Source organism: Branchiostoma lanceolatum, chromosome 6 (assembly GCF_035083965.1).
Source record: "Branchiostoma lanceolatum isolate klBraLanc5 chromosome 6, klBraLanc5.hap2, whole genome shotgun sequence".
NCBI classification, from domain to species: domain Eukaryota; kingdom Metazoa; phylum Chordata; class Leptocardii; order Amphioxiformes; family Branchiostomatidae; genus Branchiostoma; species Branchiostoma lanceolatum.
In genome coordinates, this window is record NC_089727.1 from 22,747,249 (window position 1) to 22,766,980 (window position 19,732).

The 19,732-nt window shown below is 40.9% G+C and overlaps 1 protein-coding gene across 2 annotated transcripts in view; it reads right to left on the minus strand.

Annotated features, from left to right (window-relative positions):
* LOC136437062 (ubiquitin-conjugating enzyme E2 K-like) overlaps nt 1-19,732 on the minus strand; it is a 78,620-nt gene that overhangs the window by 33,830 nt on the left and 25,058 nt on the right. For both annotated transcript variants that reach the window (XM_066431512.1, XM_066431513.1), the window contains exon 5: nt 2,953-3,052. In XM_066431512.1, coding sequence (XP_066287609.1) covers nt 2,953-3,052 — 100 coding nt within the window. The remainder of the gene's footprint in view (nt 1-2,952; nt 3,053-19,732) is intronic.

Genomic DNA, 19,732 nt, shown 5'->3' on the forward strand with positions numbered 1-19,732 from the left:
GAAATTCAGTCTTAAGGACAGAAAGTTTATCTGGTACAAGAATCGTAATCTTCGAACAAGGAATTTATTCTAGGTGTAAGAAATTCAGTCTTGAGGACAGAAAGGTATTCCTGGTACAAGAATCTTAATCTTAGAACAAGGAATTTATTCTAGGTGTTAAGAAATTCAGTCTTGAGGACAGAAAGGTATTCCTGGTACAAGAATCTTAATCTTAGAACAAGGAACTTATTCTAGGTGTAAGAAATTCAGTCTTGAGGACAGAAAGGTATTCCTGGTACAAGAATCTTAATCTTAGAACAAGGAATTTATTCTAGGTGTAAGAAATTCAGTCTTGAGGACAGAAAGGTATTCCTGGTACAAGAATCTCAATCTTAGAACAAGGAATTTATTCTAGGTGTAAGAAATTCAGTCTTGAGGACAGAAAGGTATTCCTGGTACAAGAATCGTAATCTTAGAACAAGGAATTTATTCCCGGTGTAAGAAATTCAGTCTTGAGGACAGAAGGGTATTCCTGGTACAAGAATCTTAATCTTAGAACAAGGAACTTATTCTAGGTGTTAAGAAATTCAGTCTTGAGGACAGAAAGGTATTCCTGGTACAAGAATCTTAATCTTAGAACAAGGAACTTATTCTAGGTGTAAGAAATTCAGTCTTGAGGACAGAAAGGTATTCCGGGTACAAGAATCTTAATCTTAGAACAAGGAATTTATTCTAGGTGTAAGAAATTCAGTCTTGAGGACAGAAAGGTATTCCTGGTACAAGAATCTCAATCTTAGAACAAGGAATTTATTCTAGGTGTAAGAAATTCAGTCTTGAGGACAGAAAGGTATTCCTGGTACAAGAATCTTAATCTTAGAACAAGGAATTTATTCTAGGTGTAAGAAATTCAGTCTTGAGGACAGAAGGGTATTCCTGGTACAAGAATCTTAATCTTAGAACAAGGAACTTATTCTAGGTGTAAGAAATTCAGTCTTGAGGACAGAAAGGTATACCTGGTACAAGACCCTCGATCTTTTAAGTACAAGAAACTCATTCTAGCTGAAAGAATTTCTTTTATTCAGTCTTGAGGAAAGAAAGGTATTCCTAGTACAGGAACCCCGATCTCAGTACAAGAAACTCATTCTAGGTATGAGAAATTCAGCCTTGAAGAGAAAGGTATTCTTGGTACAAGAATCCCAATCTTAGTACAAGAAAATCATTCTAGGTGCAAGAAAACAAAACCTTTAACAAAAAATTCAATCTATGTGTAAGAAATTTTGTCTTAAACATTATGACTGCAAGAACAATATTCTATTGGTTGATTAGCTGTAAGAACAAAATTCTTGATGCAAGAAAAATATGGGTTTCTTGAATTTGCTCAAATCAGGGACTTTTTGAAATTCTTGTACACAGAATAATGTGCTTGATGCAAGATAAATTTTCTAAGTACAAGAAAAAACAAGGAAGAATAAGAAAAATAAGAAAATACATTTTTGGTAGTGAAGTTAGCTGGCCGGGTGGGCGACTGGAGGTCAGGGGTCAAAGGGCGTTGCGCAATCACCAATTACGTGATCCCATGCGGCCATGACGTATCCAACATGGTGCCCGGGTTTACGCACAAATAAGTGTTTGGGGATAGGGAGCTTGATACTACCGATTCTGGCAAGAAATGCCCTTCCACGAGCGAGGATTCTGCAGTAAGTAGCGAAGGTCAGAGCACGTGGGACAACAAGTTTGACGTTCCAGGGTGAGCATTAACTCACGGAGGTAAACGTGAACGTGTTGGAGTATTTCACATTGGTTGCGGAGCTGACAATGGTCGTGTTTGTGAACAAAGTGGAATATTTGCGGAGAGAGACTCGGGAGCTATAATAGGTTTGGATTCCAGGCTAAGTCAGAGACGAGAAGCATAAATTATGTACCATATTTCATCAAGTCTCAGAATGGGACATGCTACATTTGTATGTTGTCATGGATCAGCCTTTTAGCCGAGTGGTCAGTTCAGCACCCAGTGCAGTCCGTTGTCATAAACTCACCTGCAGAAATACCAAGGTAACCTTTTTTTCATAGATGTAATTCTGGTGTTGTCAGATTTCTCGCAAATTGTATGGTCGAGGTGCAAGTTCTATGGGTGCTAGGGTGGATTGTTTGAAAACAGTGTGGAATATATTAGTTTTATTACTTTTGTGTGTTTATTACCCATGAAGTTTATGAGAGCAAGTTGGTACAATTTCTAAAGAAAGTCTGAGTTGCAAACTTTCAGCTGATATTGAAGAGTTATGTTATAAAGACTCAGAAAGGAGTCTACTGTTTTGTAATAAATAAGCCTTTCAGCTAAATAATCAGTTCGGCGCCCAGGACAGTCTGTAGTCATAAACTCACCTACGGTAATACCTGGGTGAAGTTTTTCTTAAGTATGCAAGACTGATGTTGTCAGGACCTCTCCAAGAAATGCTGTCACAGTGGTACTGTGATATTGGAATTTCACAAATGGTTTTAATGCTATAATACAATAGGTTTATGAAAATTGTATGTTCTATTGCATTATTGCCATTGTAAATCGTTACTGCTGTCACTAGGCCAAAGTTGCATGAGATTTTGGGGGTATTTTAGAGAAAATGAACCACAAACTAGTTAAATAAAAACAGTACCCCTCATTCTTAGAGGGCCTGGAAAACCTGAAACTGAGAGCATTTAATGGGCAGAAAATCTGGCGGCTGAAAGGTGAAGCTGGTGAACACTTTCACTTTTCCATATTAATGAAATATTCTTTGCTTGGTATGTGCCAATGTTAGGCACATATTTCTTCATAAAAGTCTGTGGCTGAGAAAAACTCAGGTTTAATAGTTCTAGAAACTCAGCCTAAGACATTTTTAAACGTCTTTTGTCTTAAGGTGGTAAAGTGACAGTTACTAAAATAACTGTCACTTCACCACCTTCAGACAAAGAACAATGCTCTATTGTTCCTGTTACCTGTTTGGCCACCACAGCATCCTGAGGGTCATCTGGTTCAGCTGCAGACAGCAAGGCCTGCAGAGACAGCAGCACTGTTCTCAAGGTCATAGCCGCTGCCCTGGGAGACAGCACATGGATAGCATCAGCACAAGAAAGGTCCCTTTCAACTGTGTTATACAATTTCACCCCTTCATGCAAAGTCAGAAACACCTTGGAAACACACACACACACACACACACACACACACACACACACACACACACACACACACACACAAGTATTATGAAGAATAAAATTGTAAGAGAATCTACACCACTGGATTTTATGTTCAGAGGTTTTGTGTCAGCGAAGGAAATAATGTCTACTTAAGACTTACGGAACATTGAGTTCCATATTAACAAAACAGGTAATGGCCAGCCTAAATAAATAAAATGGAACTGACAAGATATTCTATAATACGTCCTGAAAAAAGCAAGGAAAAGAATGACAGTAAATTACAACAAGAGTCCGTAGAATACAATTCTCCGTAAAGTATCTATAGTGTGTACATTGTGAGTAAGGTGTTTGTTAATTTCCTTTGCTAGTGACCAGCTAGTTGTAAGCTGAATGCATGAAATGGATCTTGATGTAAGGTGTAAAATCACAGACCCTGATTCAATTCTAGGAACCATCCTGGTTTATCTTGTTGTATTGGCGATTAATTGTCTAGGGATGAGCCATCATACTGGATAATTGTTAATGATGGCCCCAGATTTTAATGGTTTCGTCCGCTGTATGTCGTCTTTATTACGAAGCACTATTTCTCAATTAGAATTGCCAGTCCTATCATCTTGTGATACTTTACTAGGGGGCGAGCTAATTCAATCCAAGGTCGTAATCCAGCACCCTGAGTGGGCTAAGCTGTCTGGGCGGGCGGGCATCACTCCTCGCGCCGTAGAGATATCGGGGAGCCCCTGATGGTATGGTTTCCAGGCAAACCGGAAGTGACTTCGCGGCTGCCCGCGGGCTCTTTTCTGAGAGACATATCTCCACAATCTTTCATCCCCTGCGCAAACTTTTTACATTGTCACAGCCTCCGTTATTACAAACTAGAGTTCCACGACCTCATACCTTCGCCAAATGATTTTAACCTTTTTCACTGACGTATCAGGAGTGTTTCTCATCAATTATAAATCATACTAGTTGATCTTCTTTACCCAAAAAACAAAAGTATGAGCTTAACAAAGAAGGTTATGCTAACAAAGTAAAATTTATCATGAATTATGCAAATGAGGTCCTTATTGGCATAATTTGATTCAACGATGCTCACTTTCACATAACTTCCAAATGACACAAGTATGAAATTGCCATCATTTACCTGTATGGAATTATAGTAGTTTGTCAGTAATTATGCAAATTAGGACTTCATTTGCATATTTTCTATGTATCAAAATTCCTCAATAACAAATGTCACATATTTCAATAGTCATATCATGGAACACAGCGGGTTTTTAAAATTGTCTCATTAATTATGCAAATTAGAATCTGATTTGCATAATTATCGTCCAATCATACAAAGCATCACGTAAGCTATCTACATACCAAAATCATTAACATCCATCAAGCCCATCTTGAGCAACAGTATTTCTCTCATTAATTATGCAAATGAGGTCTTCAGCTTCTGCAGTTCCAAAAAAGCCGCTAGGGGGCCAAAACCTATACCACTTACTCTCTGTCCAAAGAGCTATCTACCACTCAAAAATCAGTTCCATAGCTTGTCCAGAACACGAGATATGGAAACAGGAAGTTCTGCTGCAGTACCGTTACAAGCCGCTAGGGGACCCAAAATCTAATCATTTCCTAGTCTCATCAAGACCTACCCACCTACCAAATATCAAGACAATCCATCCAAGCCTTCTCGAGTTATGCTGTTCTTTACAAACATACATACATACATACAAATGCTACCCTCTGCATAACCTTCTCGGCGAAGGTAACTACAAGTGTGGTAAGTTTGAAGGTCCAGAGATTTCCCATTTCTACACAGCGATCTTGAAATTAAAAATCACTGTGCGTAAAAGTGCACCGTCCTGACCCGTGCGCATATATGCGCGCTGCGACTGGACACCATACTTACACACAAACAGGTCACTCCTGCACATGTTCGCAGCCAGAACTCACAATTCCTGTTGCTGCATTGGTATATACAGTCAAACCTGCCTATAGCGGTCACTCAAGGGACTGGCCAAAATCGACCGTTATGGACAGGTGGCCGCTCTATAGAAACGGTTGATTTCACGAGCAATAAGTGGCACATGTTTTCTGTACCCACTGAGAAACATTTATTCACATCATAAAACCTCCTTGTTCACATACATGTAGTCAAACTTGGTCTACCGACCACTTCTACAAGACGACCCGATGCTCGGCTCAAGATGACTGCTTTCGGAAGGTCCGGATTTTTCCACAAGCAAATAAAGTCCAAGTCGATCCATCGATCCGCCCCCAATCCGGATCACATGCGACCAAAATGTTGCCGAAGACAACCGTGTCATTTTCAATTGCGCGGCGACATCATTTATCAGCAAATAATTGCAGAATTTCACGGTAAAATCAGCATGTTTGGGTCGGATTCCTTGCCGGGAGAAAAAAAACAACAGCTGCAAGATGGCTCCTGTGAGGTCAAAGGGTCATGGGATAGTCTACTGTAATATGGGTGCAGCTGCAATGTGTGAATTATGATTTTACTCTACATTAGATAGTACAAAATGTAAACTTATTTCGTCAAAGAATTTCTTTGAATAAAGAGAACAGAATATACAAAGAATGGATGACTTTATAACCTTTTCTTAGAGGATAAAAGGCATCTGTATTTTTTTAACAAACTGCTCGCCCATGGTACTACTAGTGAAGCAACCCAAGTAAACAAAGCGTCCCGCTAGGACCGTGCGCAAGAGGCTCTGTTTGTCTGCAAATTTCTGGCGTCTGTAGCGGTTTTGGAAATGCAAAACCAACACCAGGAGCAAAATAAAACCATGCACAACATTTTCATGGGTAACACTGCAGCTATAATGACAATTTTTTCTGCCGAGATTTGAAAGAAGGTTCCCGAATCTTGCGGCGACCATGCGCCGTGACCGTTATCGGCAGTGTTTCCAGACCCGCGGGACCGAAAATTGTGTGGCCGCGACCGCGTTGGACAGGTGACCGCTATAGCCTAATTCTTAATGCTTATGTCAATGGGAAAAAATCCAAGGGACCGACAAAAAGTGACCACTATGGGCAGGTGGCCGCTATGCAAAGGTGACAGCTAATACAGGTTTGACTGTAACTTCAAGTTGGCATATCGTTTGCTAGGTTGCATGTGGTGATGTACGTTGTCTATTTTACAATATTAATGTAACTAGTGACTATACGATCACAGCAAGTACCGAAAGAATCTACCCTATATCTGCTTACGACATTCAGCGATGCGGAACGGATTTAAAGCATGGTCCCTATGGGAGGGCAGTACCACATGTGTGTCAATATAGGGGTGCAATTATGATATTACATTGACGATAAAAGCAGCTACGGTGTAACAAAGACATCGTGCAACATCACCCCCAACCTGGCAAACGATATGCCAAGTTACACACCAATGCGATGACGGGAACGTGATTTCTAGCTGCAAACGTGCAAACAAAAGCATTTCCAACACTCCCAGGAGGTCGTCCTCCTTCCCGGAGTAAAAACAAAAATTGTGGCTTTGATTGACGCAATGCCATTGCGTAGTGGCACCTCTAAGATAAAACATATTCAACGATCGTCAAGCAAACTTACTTGTTTTATATTCACCTTGAATCAAAGCTCAGCCAGTATGTACATGATGTACCCTATTACACATGAGGCATAAAGCTATACACAAAACACACAAAAAACAGGGTCTCGGTTTAATAGTTTACGTCGCGATTATAAACTTGGCTTCAAATAACGAAATTACCGTGGCCTCGACCGCTCGCCCCCTTTTGCGTCACAGCCACGGTTCGAATCTGATACCACAGTGCAAGCATCTCTCTTGTATATAAATGAAGAGGGCTCCAAAACGGTAAGTTCTATCAATTTAGCTTGATACACGTCGGATAAACTTGCATTTGATAAGTTCTTGGGTGCCCCCTTGCACATGGTTCACAAGCAAAAGTGTTGATGTAGCAAACATCCTGGGCTGTTGCGACAGAGTTTGGCACGGTTACCATGGTGACGGACAGCAGTGTGCCTTTGATCTCTTTAGAAGTTTTGCTTAGGGTGTGGTCGATGGAAAGGCAATGATTCAGGTTTCGCGGGAATTTTGCAGTGGGGGCTGAGCTAAGATCACAAAACCGTATACATTGTCACATAGAGTGCGGTTGTGCTGGGAATGTTGGCAGACTTTTCCATGCTGTTTCTACAGTCTACTCTCACCTCTCAAATAGAAGTACCCCCTAGAATAGAAGTACCCCCCAGACAAATCTTCAAAATCTAATATAAGTACCCCCTGAAATATAAGTACCCCCCAAAAAATTTCAAAATTGACAGTCAAGGTAAATTGTGTCCATACAACTGTCCGAGGGAAATAAGATAATAAACAGGTAGGTTATATTTTTTCAATTATGCCTCAGGATCATACCTATCAAGTACATAGATAGGGCGAGTAGCAAACCTTCACGTGGTGCCCCTGTTAATCCGCTTGCGGAAACTAATTGCTACACCTCGCTTATATCTCTCTCTCTACATCCTTCGGTGGTGATAAAAGGATAGCCCCTCGGCCCCGAAGATGAAGTTCAACGTGACAAGCTTCAATACTGAAGGTCTATCAGCGGCGAAGAAAGACCTGCTCGCTGAACTGGATACCGACGTCTTGTGCCTCCAAGAAACACACAAAACAACTGCGCCCCTGAAGATTCCGGGCATGAACCTTGTGATATTTCATGGCAGCCCTGTCCACAGAAGCGCCATCTACGTACGAGATAGAACCACAGTAAATGCAGCTCTGACCACTCCGCCAATGGCTTGGAAATTCTCAGAGTCAAGACTGACAAGGTTACCATCACCTCCGTCTACAAGCCGCCCACCGTCCCATTCAAGTGGCCCCAAGACCTCCCTGCCAGCAATGGCGCACATCTGGTCATCGGTGACTTTAACAGCCACAGTACCAGCTGGGGTTACAGCAACACCAACAAGGATGGCGAACATGTCGAAGAATGGGCTTTGGATAAGGACCTGGTACTTCTTAACAGAGCCAAAGACAAGCCATCATTCCACAGTGCGCGCTGGCGTAGAGGTTACTGAAAATTGTTGTACAAAGTCATGTACTCTCATCTCCCAAATAAACGTACCGGTACGTTTATTTTTTTCAGCCTCAAAATCCACCCAGTACGTTCTTATTTTGGACGGTACGTTTATTGTTTTTTTGAAATTCAAAGTTTTGCTAACCTGGGATCCCCTTAAAATTTAAATATTGGGTTTTCCTGCCCATATTTCCCCGGCATTTTTGCTCATAATTCGCTATTTTTCGACCATGCGGCGTTGATATCCCGGCTGCTACAGAGGCCGCTATGAACCGGCCTTTGTGAAATTATCCTGGCGTAACTCATAACGTATCGGTCGATCTCTATGGACACTACAAAGTCAAAGTTGTTATTGGGAGAAATTAAGAAGCCACACTGACGTTTTGAAATGCAATTCTTGTTTCATAAACAACTTTGACAGTCTCTGTTTACATCGTAAACCAAAGCACGCTGATCAGAAAAGAAACATGCCAGCGGCACACAGTAACATTTAACGCATGTAAATTTCTCTACTCACGTGAGATACAGTCTTTCCCAAAATGAAAATATAAAAACAACACCACGAAAAATCTGTGTCTTAGCATAAAAAATTGTATAATGTCTTTCAAAATATATCAAAACATTTCAATCCTACCACAAACAGCAGGGCTCCAGACTAACTTTTAGGCCTAGGAGCACTGTGCTCCTAACCCCAAAAAGTTAGGAGCACCAGCAAAAATCTAGGAGCACCACTACAAAAAGTTGGAAGAAGAAGAAAAGTCTTGGCCATACCAAGTAATACTCCTATTAATCAATGTTAACAACCTGGAATAAAGTATTTGAATAGATCATAAAAAATATAGCCTACATGGTGCAGAACAACTAGCAAAGTGTGGTATATAATTTAGTTAGTTCTTGGGCAAGAATGATACCGGTGTAGAGGGATTTTTAGAAAAATTGGGCATAGGTTCCCCGGCTGGCCCCTATCCGGGGGTCACGGTGCCTCAAGTTCAACAAGTAGAAAAATACACAACGGTATTTTCAACTTGGAACAAGGCAAGCAATTATTCACATGACCATTTGCGATGACATTAAAAATTGCATAAGCTTGTGTGATGTATTGGGATTTTCGAAAAAAATTGGGCATAGGTTCCCCAGGTGGCCCCTATCCGGGGGCCACGGTGCCTCAAGTTCAACAAGTTGAAAAATACACAATGGTATTTTTTACTTGGAACAAGGCAAGCAATGATTCACATAACCTTGAATGATAAATAAATAGATAACTCTATTGGCTATTGGTTTCATGACCAAAACAAATTAAGTCCCATTCCATGATTTTAAACTTCACTGCTGGCATTAAGTTCAACCCTAAAAACATTTTTACTGGCATTTTTTTTCACCCCCACCCTCTGTCTACAAACAATCAAAAATGCTTTAATATTCTAACGTTGAAATTCTTGCTCAATAGTATCAAAAATGATATGTTTGTGCCAGCCCAGTCAAATATCTGGTCCAAATTTCGGGTGTCAGGACCGAGCGGCGCGACCATCCAATCACAGGGCCACCTACATCGGGAAAAGGAGCTTGCCGCCTCGCCGGTGTGCATGATATAAACATGTCGATTACATCAAAACGTACCCCTTTTTCTTGCCGTCATTTTGACACCAAGAACAAGAAGAAGACAAGTTAAGGTGGTAATTTTTATCATTAAAGAGTTCGTTACAATCGAATTTTAATGCTCAAAAAAAATAAATTTTCCCTTTGTTCCAGGTACCAATTTAAAGCTCGTAATCGGCTCATTCTGCTGCGGTCTAAGACGCAGGCGGAAGTGAAATTGGCCATGTTTTGAATCACAGCAGCGCCCGCTACACCGCGCCGTCTTCATCGGCAAATTTCTGGCGTTTGAAACATTTTACAAGATAAACAAACACATCACGAGAAAGAGAAACTTTAAGTTATATTCTTTATTTTCATGGGTGATTTTGCCTGTAGAAACGAATAGTTTTTGTATCGCGGGTGTAGGAAGATGGTAGAAAATTTACCGATCGCCATGCGGTAGTTAGCCGATTTTAGCGGTAGCGTCGTTGGAATACCTACTTGGAACGGACAGTTTTTGTACCGCGGGTGTGGGAACAAGATGGAAAATTCACCGGCGATTTTCGCGGTAGCGTTTGAATACCTAATGTTTATTTTTCAGCTTACCGCTTAGTTCTGCACCTATTATCTAGGTGCAGGTCTTAATTTTTGATAGTCGCACCGTGCGACCGTGATTTTAAATCTAGTCGCATTCTCAAAAAACTGGTCGCATACATGTTGTATGCGAGTCGCACTCACGAGCGCTGAACAGGAAAACTTAGCGCTTAGAAAATCGCCACTGTGACAATAACGCAGGACGTGACTCTGGTGGGAAAGTTTTGTCATGGAAGAGCTCACGTCAAGGAAGGGGAAAACAACTCTTTTTGATCTACAAATAAAACTTCTTTGCCTTAGTCAGAAATATGTTTTGAATTTTTACAAAGAAAATTTCAATATTCAAGTCTATACATAAAATTGAATTGCAATCTAGTCACCGTTATTATCACTTAAAAATGCTTAAAAAAGATCACCCCTCTACAGAAAGAATGTTGCAGTTTTCTAAGAACATCGATGTAGCTTTGTTAGCCCCGCCCCTTTCTGTCTTTGGCGCCAGCTACTGTCTGGCTCACTCTTTCAAGTGTAACATGAGAACCCTGTGGTTAACCCTTAAGCTGCCGCTCCCGAGTACAACCGGGATGCAGAATCTTGCGAAGATTGCCGCTCCCGAGTACAACCGGTTTAGGGGATTCCCCGAAACAAAACAGCATCGCCGCGTGTTTCGCGCGGCAAACCCGGAAGTTACATGCCGGCCGGGTGACCTGGGTTCAGGGGTCAAAGAGCGTTGCGCAATCACCGATTACGTAATCCCCATGATGCCTTGCGGCCATTACGTATCCAAGATGGCGCCCCTGCAGACGACGCGGAGATTATTTTTTGTTTTCGGCGATAACTTCAAGGTTTTGACTCTAAATTGTCCGGTTTTACGCACAAATACGTGTTTGGGGAGCTTGATACTACATATTCTGTGGAAAAATAGCGTTCCATGATCGAGAATTCTGCAGTAAATGGCGAAAGTGGCGGCATGCACGTGGAACAACAAGTTCGCGTCGTCCCAGGGGGAATTAACTCACGGCGACGGAGTAAATACAGTGCTGGAAAATTCGACATAGGTTGCGGAGCTGACAATAATCGTGTTTGTGAACGGTAAAGGTGTTGGAGGCGAGAAATATGTGTTGTGTACTATATTTTTTATATACAAATACAATGGTGAATGCTATGTTGTACCAGCCTTTTAGCCGTGTAGTCAGTTCAGCACCCAGGACAGTCCGTAGTCATAAACTCACATAAAGTAATACCCGTGTATTTTTTGTCATGTTGATTCTGATATTGTCAGAATCCTCAGAAACTTAATGGTCCATGTGCTAGTGGTTCTATGTGTGTTAGAGTAGATTGCTTGGAAGCATTATGGAAAGTATATGTTTTATTGCTTTTGTGTGTTTATTACCCATGAAATGTGTGTTAGTAAGCTGGTACACATTTCGGAAGAAAGTATTAGTCATAAGATTTTAGCAGATATTAAAGAGTTATGTTTCCTAAAGCCTTAGAAAGGAATATACTGTGTTGTAATAAATCAGCATTTCAGCTAAATAATCAGTTCAGCACCCAGGACAGTCTGTAGTCATAAACTTACCTGTGGTAATACCTGGGTGAATTTTTTTCATGTGTATGCAAGACTGATGTTGTCAAGACCTTGCAGAAGTGCTGTGGTACTGATATTGGAATTTCACCAATGGTTTTAATGCTATAATACAATAGGTTACTGAAAATTGTATGTTTTATTGCATTATTGCCCTTGTAAATCATTACTACTGTCACTAGGCCAATGTTGCATGACACAAACAGAAAGAGTAGACTCTTAGCTTTCTATCGATGTATAACATATCGGGGTCATTTTGGAGGAAAGGAACCATAAACTAGTGAAATAAAAACAGTACCCCTTGTTTTTAGAGGGTCTAAAAACGCTGGCACAGAGAAGCTGTACTGGTGAGAAAACCTGGCAGCTAAAGGGTTAAAATGTGGCAACATCGTAAGCCTGAGGTTTCTAACAAACTTGTTGACAATTTAGTTTCTCAAAATGAATGTTTTTTTCTACTTACAAGAGTAATTTCTGAATTTCAAATTATTTGGATTGTAACAACAAAAACCAGAACATTATATGATATTGTCCTTGATATTATACATGTATGATTATGTCCTTGACACAACACAATAGTTTGTGGCATGTTATGTTTACAAATCTATGTTTCTATGCATAGAAGATAAATGGCAAGTTGGGAATGAAAAAAGTTACATCATATACATTGTCATAATTATTCCTTTTCTCTATGGCTTTTACAAATAAGTGAAGAACTTTACCTGTGATGACCATATCTTCAGGATATTGTAATTTTCTGTTCTTGGTCTAAATGTTGACCCAATGTTTCAACATGGCTACTATATATTTTTTTTGAAGTGGCAAGGAAGATTACAATTTGAGCAATATGTGTTCAGTTATGCTGTTCAATATTTATAAACTTTGCAGGTATGGTCCTCAGACAGGCATAAATGAATAAAGAATACCTACAGCTACCTGCTTATCATCTTTCCCTCGGACAGAAGTAGCATGGACAGTCTATCTGAAAATTTGGTTAATTTCTGGGTGGTATGTTTATCCGGGGGGTACGTTTATTAGATTTTGAAGATTTGTCCAGGGGGTATGTTTATTCCGGGGGGTATGTTTATTTGGGAGATGAGAGTATATCATTTATGATTACTGACAATCAGTGACAGACTGACAATGTGACATATAACAAAAATCATCCGATACTGAGATAGCTACTAATGTACCTGATCATATTTTCTTAAGACATCACCCCCAAAAAATCAAACATGAACACACTCCCTCCACAGAAAAGGTTTAGGTCTATGAACTTTTGCTCCATAGCGTCGAAAACAAAGTTTTTGTGAGACGCTTAGAATTCGAGTTCCCGCGGTAAAGCCCACAATATTGAACAGAGATCGACTGTAAAAGAAGCTCAACGTCCTAGGCCGCACATACAAGGAAGTTACCGATGTCATGTTGACACTAGAAAACCGCGCTTAGCCGCTAAATTGGGAAAAATCTTACGGTTATTCAAAACATGGAACCCTCTGAAAATAAAAATGGCCTTCTGTGTCTATCGCTGCCCCAAAATGTAATATTTTCATGCGTTTACAGTATCATTTTAAAGATCGGTATCCGCGCTATGCAATATGCTGCTAGTTTTACTGTCACCATCACTGATAGTGGCAAAGAGTGGCGGCCATGTTTTGCGATTTCCAGCTGTAGTTTACCAAATCATATCGGATATATTTCTGCCGTTTAAGAGGTTTTGTGGCCTCAAAACACATCACAAGGGAATTTAAGTTATGATTGTTGTTCTTACGTATAACATGTCTTCTGTGAACAGCTTATTCTTCCGCCGCGCTGCCGATAGTGGGCAGGAATTATTCCCTGTGCACTCTACTCTGCTACACGTTTTTAGATCAGCATGCTTTGGTTTACGATGTAAATAGAGACTGTTCAAATTTATTTATATGAAAATTATATTTTGAAATGTTAGTGTTGTGTCTTATTTTCCCGTTTACTTTGTAGCGTCATAGCGATATCGACCAATATGTTACGAGTGCTGCCAGGATAATTTTCACAAGGCCCGCCCTCGGTCCAAGCGGTGGGAAAATCAACGCCGCTAGCCCGAAAAATAGCGAATTACGAGCGAAAATACCGGGGAAATACTGGAAGAAAAATTTTAACTTTAGATTTTAGAGGGATTTCTGGTTAGCAGAGCCTCCATTTCTCCACACAAAAATAAACGTACCGTCTAAAATAAGAAAGTACCGGGCCGATTTTGAGGCGAAAAAAGATAAACATACCGGTACGTTTATTTGAGAGGTGAGAGTACTTCGATTCCAGTGACTTCTGTAGTTGTAGATAGTAAACGTAGAAGTACACAAAAAAATCTCGGACTATATTCAACGGCTACTTTAGCTTCGTAGGACAGTTGTAAGGTTTGATTACCTGAGTGCTGTGTTTCTCAGGTCAGTTCTTAAAAATGTACATTTGTAAACAAAGCGGAAGTGTGGTTTTGACGCCAAAGCTATTGGGTGAAAGTGCGATCAAAAATTACGTACTAGGTATTCATGTGCTGGCAGTGGGCCCACTTTACTCAATGAAAATTTGTCTCTGGAAATGCGTTAAATAGCGTTTCAGAGGGTTTGAATTTCAAAAATTTCCCGGGGGAGCATCCCTGGAGCCCCCCTTTTTTTTGCGAGCACTTTTGGTGCTTGCGCCGCGGCCTAGGCTCCTACGAAAGATTAATGTCGGGACGGCGTCGCCCCCCAAAACTCAAGCTGAAACCCTTCTGTATTTGTTCATTCTATCAGCTAAATTTGCCCCTCAAAATTCAGGAAATAGCGTTTCAATGGATCAAGATTTTAAAATTTTTTTGTGGGTGCATGTAAAATATGGCAGAAAACATGTCGGAGTGCGTCACCCCCAGAACATCAAGCTGTTTTTCCTTTTGCAAATAGAGATGTCGTTAAACTTAGCTTACTCTTCCAGCAAAATTTGTGCCTCACAGTCACAATGCAGGAAATAGCATTTCAGTGGGTCTAAATTTCTAAATTTTCTGAGTTATCTCCTACAAAATTCCCTGTTGCTGCCTCTGGTACCGACATGTTTTATAGCATGGGTCAGCTGTCCCAATTGGACGCCTGACGTGCTTTGTGCAGTTGTTTTATCAATGGGGGTTGTTTACCATTTTACATGGTACCTGTAGGGGAAGGTCACGGAAAAATTTTTGAGGTGGGGGGGAGGTTCATGAATAAAAATACAGTCAAACCTGTCCAAGGCGACCACCCGGCGGACCGAGCAAAAACGGTCGCGATGGACAGGTGGTCGCCATGAAGAGGATTCCACCCACATGTTTCCAGGTCGAGGTTTTCAAATACAGTACGTAAATGGATGGAAAAGTATGTGAATTTAGACAGCATGACCCCCACCAGGTTCAATTCTCATTGACAGAAATACAATGTATCCTACAAAAATTACATTTTCCGTTATCGTTGTTATAATTGTATACCGCTACATCGTGCACAAATTTTCGTCATAATTTTGACTACAATTTACAAAACAATGTTTGCCTCGATGATCTCGCAGCGCCCTCCCGCATTCACACGTTACATTAAATAGTACACACACACACGCACATCATCGAAGCTTTAAGGCCTAAGACAAATCCCTAGAAATCACCAGCTGGCCCCAGCCTTTTTTTGGGCGCCGACCGCTGGGTATAAGGGTCAAAAAGTTTTCGATCTGACAACTAAAGATGAAAACGGAACGGTGTGATTTCGTCGCGCGGCGCCGCCAAGCTCTGTGCAACCGCATCGAAAGGTAAGTCAATGCAGGAGAACGCACAGCGTCCAATAAAGGTTTGTGAGATTCATGGAAATAAAAAGAAAATAAGAATATTAATTTTCATCAATAACTTGAGTATTCTAAATGTTCATACACAAAAGCATCGTGTTTTAGAAAGGTCAGCGGTACGCCAAATCCGGGCCGCGCCAAATCCAAGATGGCGTCGGGACCAAGGAACAACATGTCTCGCCCGATGTTTTGCCCCTCGCGAAGTCATTTTTCGGCGGAATTTAGTAAGACACAGACACATTTTTTTTGAAAATACAAGAAATAGGTAGTAATTTCTATGAAATCTGACTTTTTGACGCCATGCACTACGTATTCGTTTTGAAAATTGAGTTTAAATCGAACTGAGTTTGCTGTAAACTATAAGATTACGATAGGCGCAACAACATCACAAACATTTGTATTTACAATGTTTATAGTGGGAACGTTTTATTAAAACACTTCATGGAGGAATCAATGCTATAACATTGCTATTCCATATATTTTTGTCCTTCAAAGTCTTGAAACCATTCCCGCGAAATCCGACAGCAAAATGATCCGATGTCACCACACGCTTGGAAATTAGGCGGCCGCCATGGGCAGGGATTGTGCTCTGTGTGGTCCCAATTCGTGGCGGTCGCGTTGGACAGGTGGTCGCCTTGGGCAGGCAGCTTAATGCTTCTGCCTATGGGAATAATTTTCGGGACCGAGAAAAAGCGGTCGCCATGGCCAGATGGTCGCGTTGAAAAGGTGGTCGCCTAGGCAGGTTTGACTGTATTGAGATGGGGGGCAGGGCCATGGAATTTTTTTTGAAGCGGACTTCCAGCGCACCACCCCTCCCCCCGGTAAATATCGCATGGTCCCTTATGTCTGTGTATGTATCTTTTCTATTCAGAGCATTTGAATAAGTTTGCATCCAGCACAACAGTCTGAATTATCCAACAAAACTTTACATTTATGCATAATAATGTTCCGAACGTAAAGCTGCCATTTTTGTCCCTTGTTTTAAAGTCCTACAAACGTTAAATAACTTGCAACATCATCTGACACTGAACCTTGAGTCCTTATCTCAACAATCCATGGTGATCTTTTGTACAATGTATGATCTTCCAAAGAGCTCTCAAAAACTGCATGTTATCAAGTAACTGTCATCGCTGAAGCCTGTGTTATCGAACACCATTTTGCATCACTTGATTCTGCCCATAACGTTAACGCTTATATCAGACTCAGACAACAAGACATTTCCTCACATCCTCTCCAAGTAGACGCACTTCTGTCACAACAACATATACCTGTGAATAATCGTAGGAAAAACTGGACTCAACATGTAAAGGAAGTACTTGACAATTGTGGCTACTCATACATTTGGAATACCGACAACCCTAATATAGACAGTAGACAGACATGTGCACTGTTAAGAAGAAGATTAGAAGATATGTATATTCAAACATTCTTTCATAACCTGTTGAAAGATGAAGGAAAACTAAGATTTTACAAAAACGTAAAAACGATCTACGACATGGAAAATTATCTGTATCATAATGACTTTGACCAACGTGCGGCAATATGTAAGATAAGGATTAGCGCGCACCCGTTAGAAATAGAGAAAGGGAGATACAAAAAGCTACCAGTCCAGGACAGAACATGTAAACAGTGTGCAACGAAAGCAGTGGAAAATGAAATATATTTTATATGCGAATGTCCCAAATTTGAAGCCGAAAGAAACAGATTATTCACGAAAGTATTCAAAATCTCAAAAAAAATTTCTAGATTAAGAAATACACAGAAACTCATATTCCTTTTGAAATCTTCCAACCCACTCATCATTGAAAGTGCGGGACTTTTTATTTTCAACTGCTTTCAGAGAAGAAATCAAACCCCACATTAGTACCGTAGATATAGAAACGTACTGTAGAATAGCAATATAGTATGATCTTGTATTACATGTATACCTTTTGTTTTACCTTACATTTGTACTTCAACACTGTTGTCAACTGTTGATGCAATTAGCCTACGGGCATGAATTTGCAATAAACTATTTAATATCACTGGAGGGCAAGGAAAAGTCGCAAAGGGGCGCTGTTTAAGACCAATTAATGTTGGGAGAGCACACAGCGTGGCAAGACCATGCATACTGAAAGCCAGTACTAATCTATACAAGTCATAACAACCTCTAAATGCGTCTTACGTGGAACCAAACGCCACGCACGTCAGATCGCTCCGTCTCACAGTTTTGTCAACGTCAACAATGCCCCGCAAGATGAGTGCAACCACTTCAACTTCCAGCAGGTGTGGCCACGAGAGATGAAGGTCCTAATTGCAATCTGGGGCAAGGTAGACGTCCAGGCAAAACTCGGAAAATGCCACCGAAATAAGGACATTTTCCAGGGGGTCGTACTACAGCTAGGCTAATATACAGAAGCCTTTGTCGTTCAAGCCTTCTCGCGATCATAGCCCGCCGACTGCGTTCCCTGCTACGGCTACAGAACATTCTCCAGAGATACAAAATCATCAAAAATTGGTGGACTCCCGCCATTTTGTAGTTGTTGTAGCGAGGTGATGCCGAATCTTTGACCTCAACCTATGACCTATAACTTCTGTGAAACACAGCGTGTTTCAATCGGACTCGAATCACGGCATACTTTAATCCACTTGGTGAAAAGCAGTGTGAACGCAAAAATCAATCGCGATAGGATCAATTCTATCGCGATTAATGTTTAATCCGATACATTTTTTTGAGTGTGAACGGGGTCTGAGATTTCTTCTGAAAGTGAGCGCATTTTTCATTAAACGGCGTTGTTAACAAATTGACCGTTAACGGGTAGCCTTACATTACATGCAAGACTGAAATAACCTAACCTAACCTAACATGGATATGACTCAGAGATGGCTGTTCCCATGTTACTTGGGGTCCCCCGAAAGTACGAAATGGAACGAAATGGAACGAAATGGAACGAACTAAAACAACATATGTAACATTATGAAATGAAATACCAATAGATAGCGAATTCTAAGGAGTAGACCGGAACAGGAAGCATTTTAGATACAGAAGTGAGTGGTAAATACATAATATAACGTGTTTTATTTCTTGAATTTATGTAATGATATTAAATACAACGTTTTTGTCGCGTTCGTGTGGCTAGATTCTTCCCTGAAAATGGAGGCGCCGCGTGCAAAGAGATCCGCCGCTCTTCCTTCTGTACCAACGAACTGGAAATGAACTGCTGCAAATAGCAGGGAAAACAAGCAAACGGAAATGAGTATCGAAGTTAGGACCAGATTCTACAGAAGTTGGTGGTAACATTGCATCTCATAATTCACCAAGAGGGCATGAGGCAAGCGTTATTTTATTATTTATACAGCGTGTTTGCGTGTTGCGGGACGGAACTCTTCTCCCCCAAATGGGGCACCGCATACAAATAAACCGCCATTGTTGCCAGCACGACGGAACTGTGGGTGTGCGCTAGCGACAGGTTAAATCAAACTCTGACTTTCTAGTTATTTACATACGGTTTTAGTCCATAACTAGTACGTAGCATATGCATATCTCCGCAACAACGATTTTTATACATCCAATTGTTCGGCCAAAAGTCAGACCCCTGTCGGAGAATGGACCCCTCCGTTAATGATATGCAAATGAAGCTCTGCGCTGCGTCACCAATTTCACACTCCATTCAAACACGGACGTGGAGCCCTCTGGAGACATTTCTGCTTCCTTGTTCACGACAAAACAAAGGGAGGGTGTGAACGAGCAGGACATGTATTTCACGGTTCGCACAACACGCAAACACGCTAGCTGTATGAATAATAAGATTACGCTTGCCTCATGCCCTCTTGGAGATGCAATGTTACCACCAACTTCTGTAGAATCTGGTCCTAACTTCGATACTCATTTCCGTTTGCTTGTTTTCCCTGCTATTTGCAGCATTTCATTTGCAGTTCGTTGGTACAGAAGGAAGAGGGGCGGATCTCTTTGCAC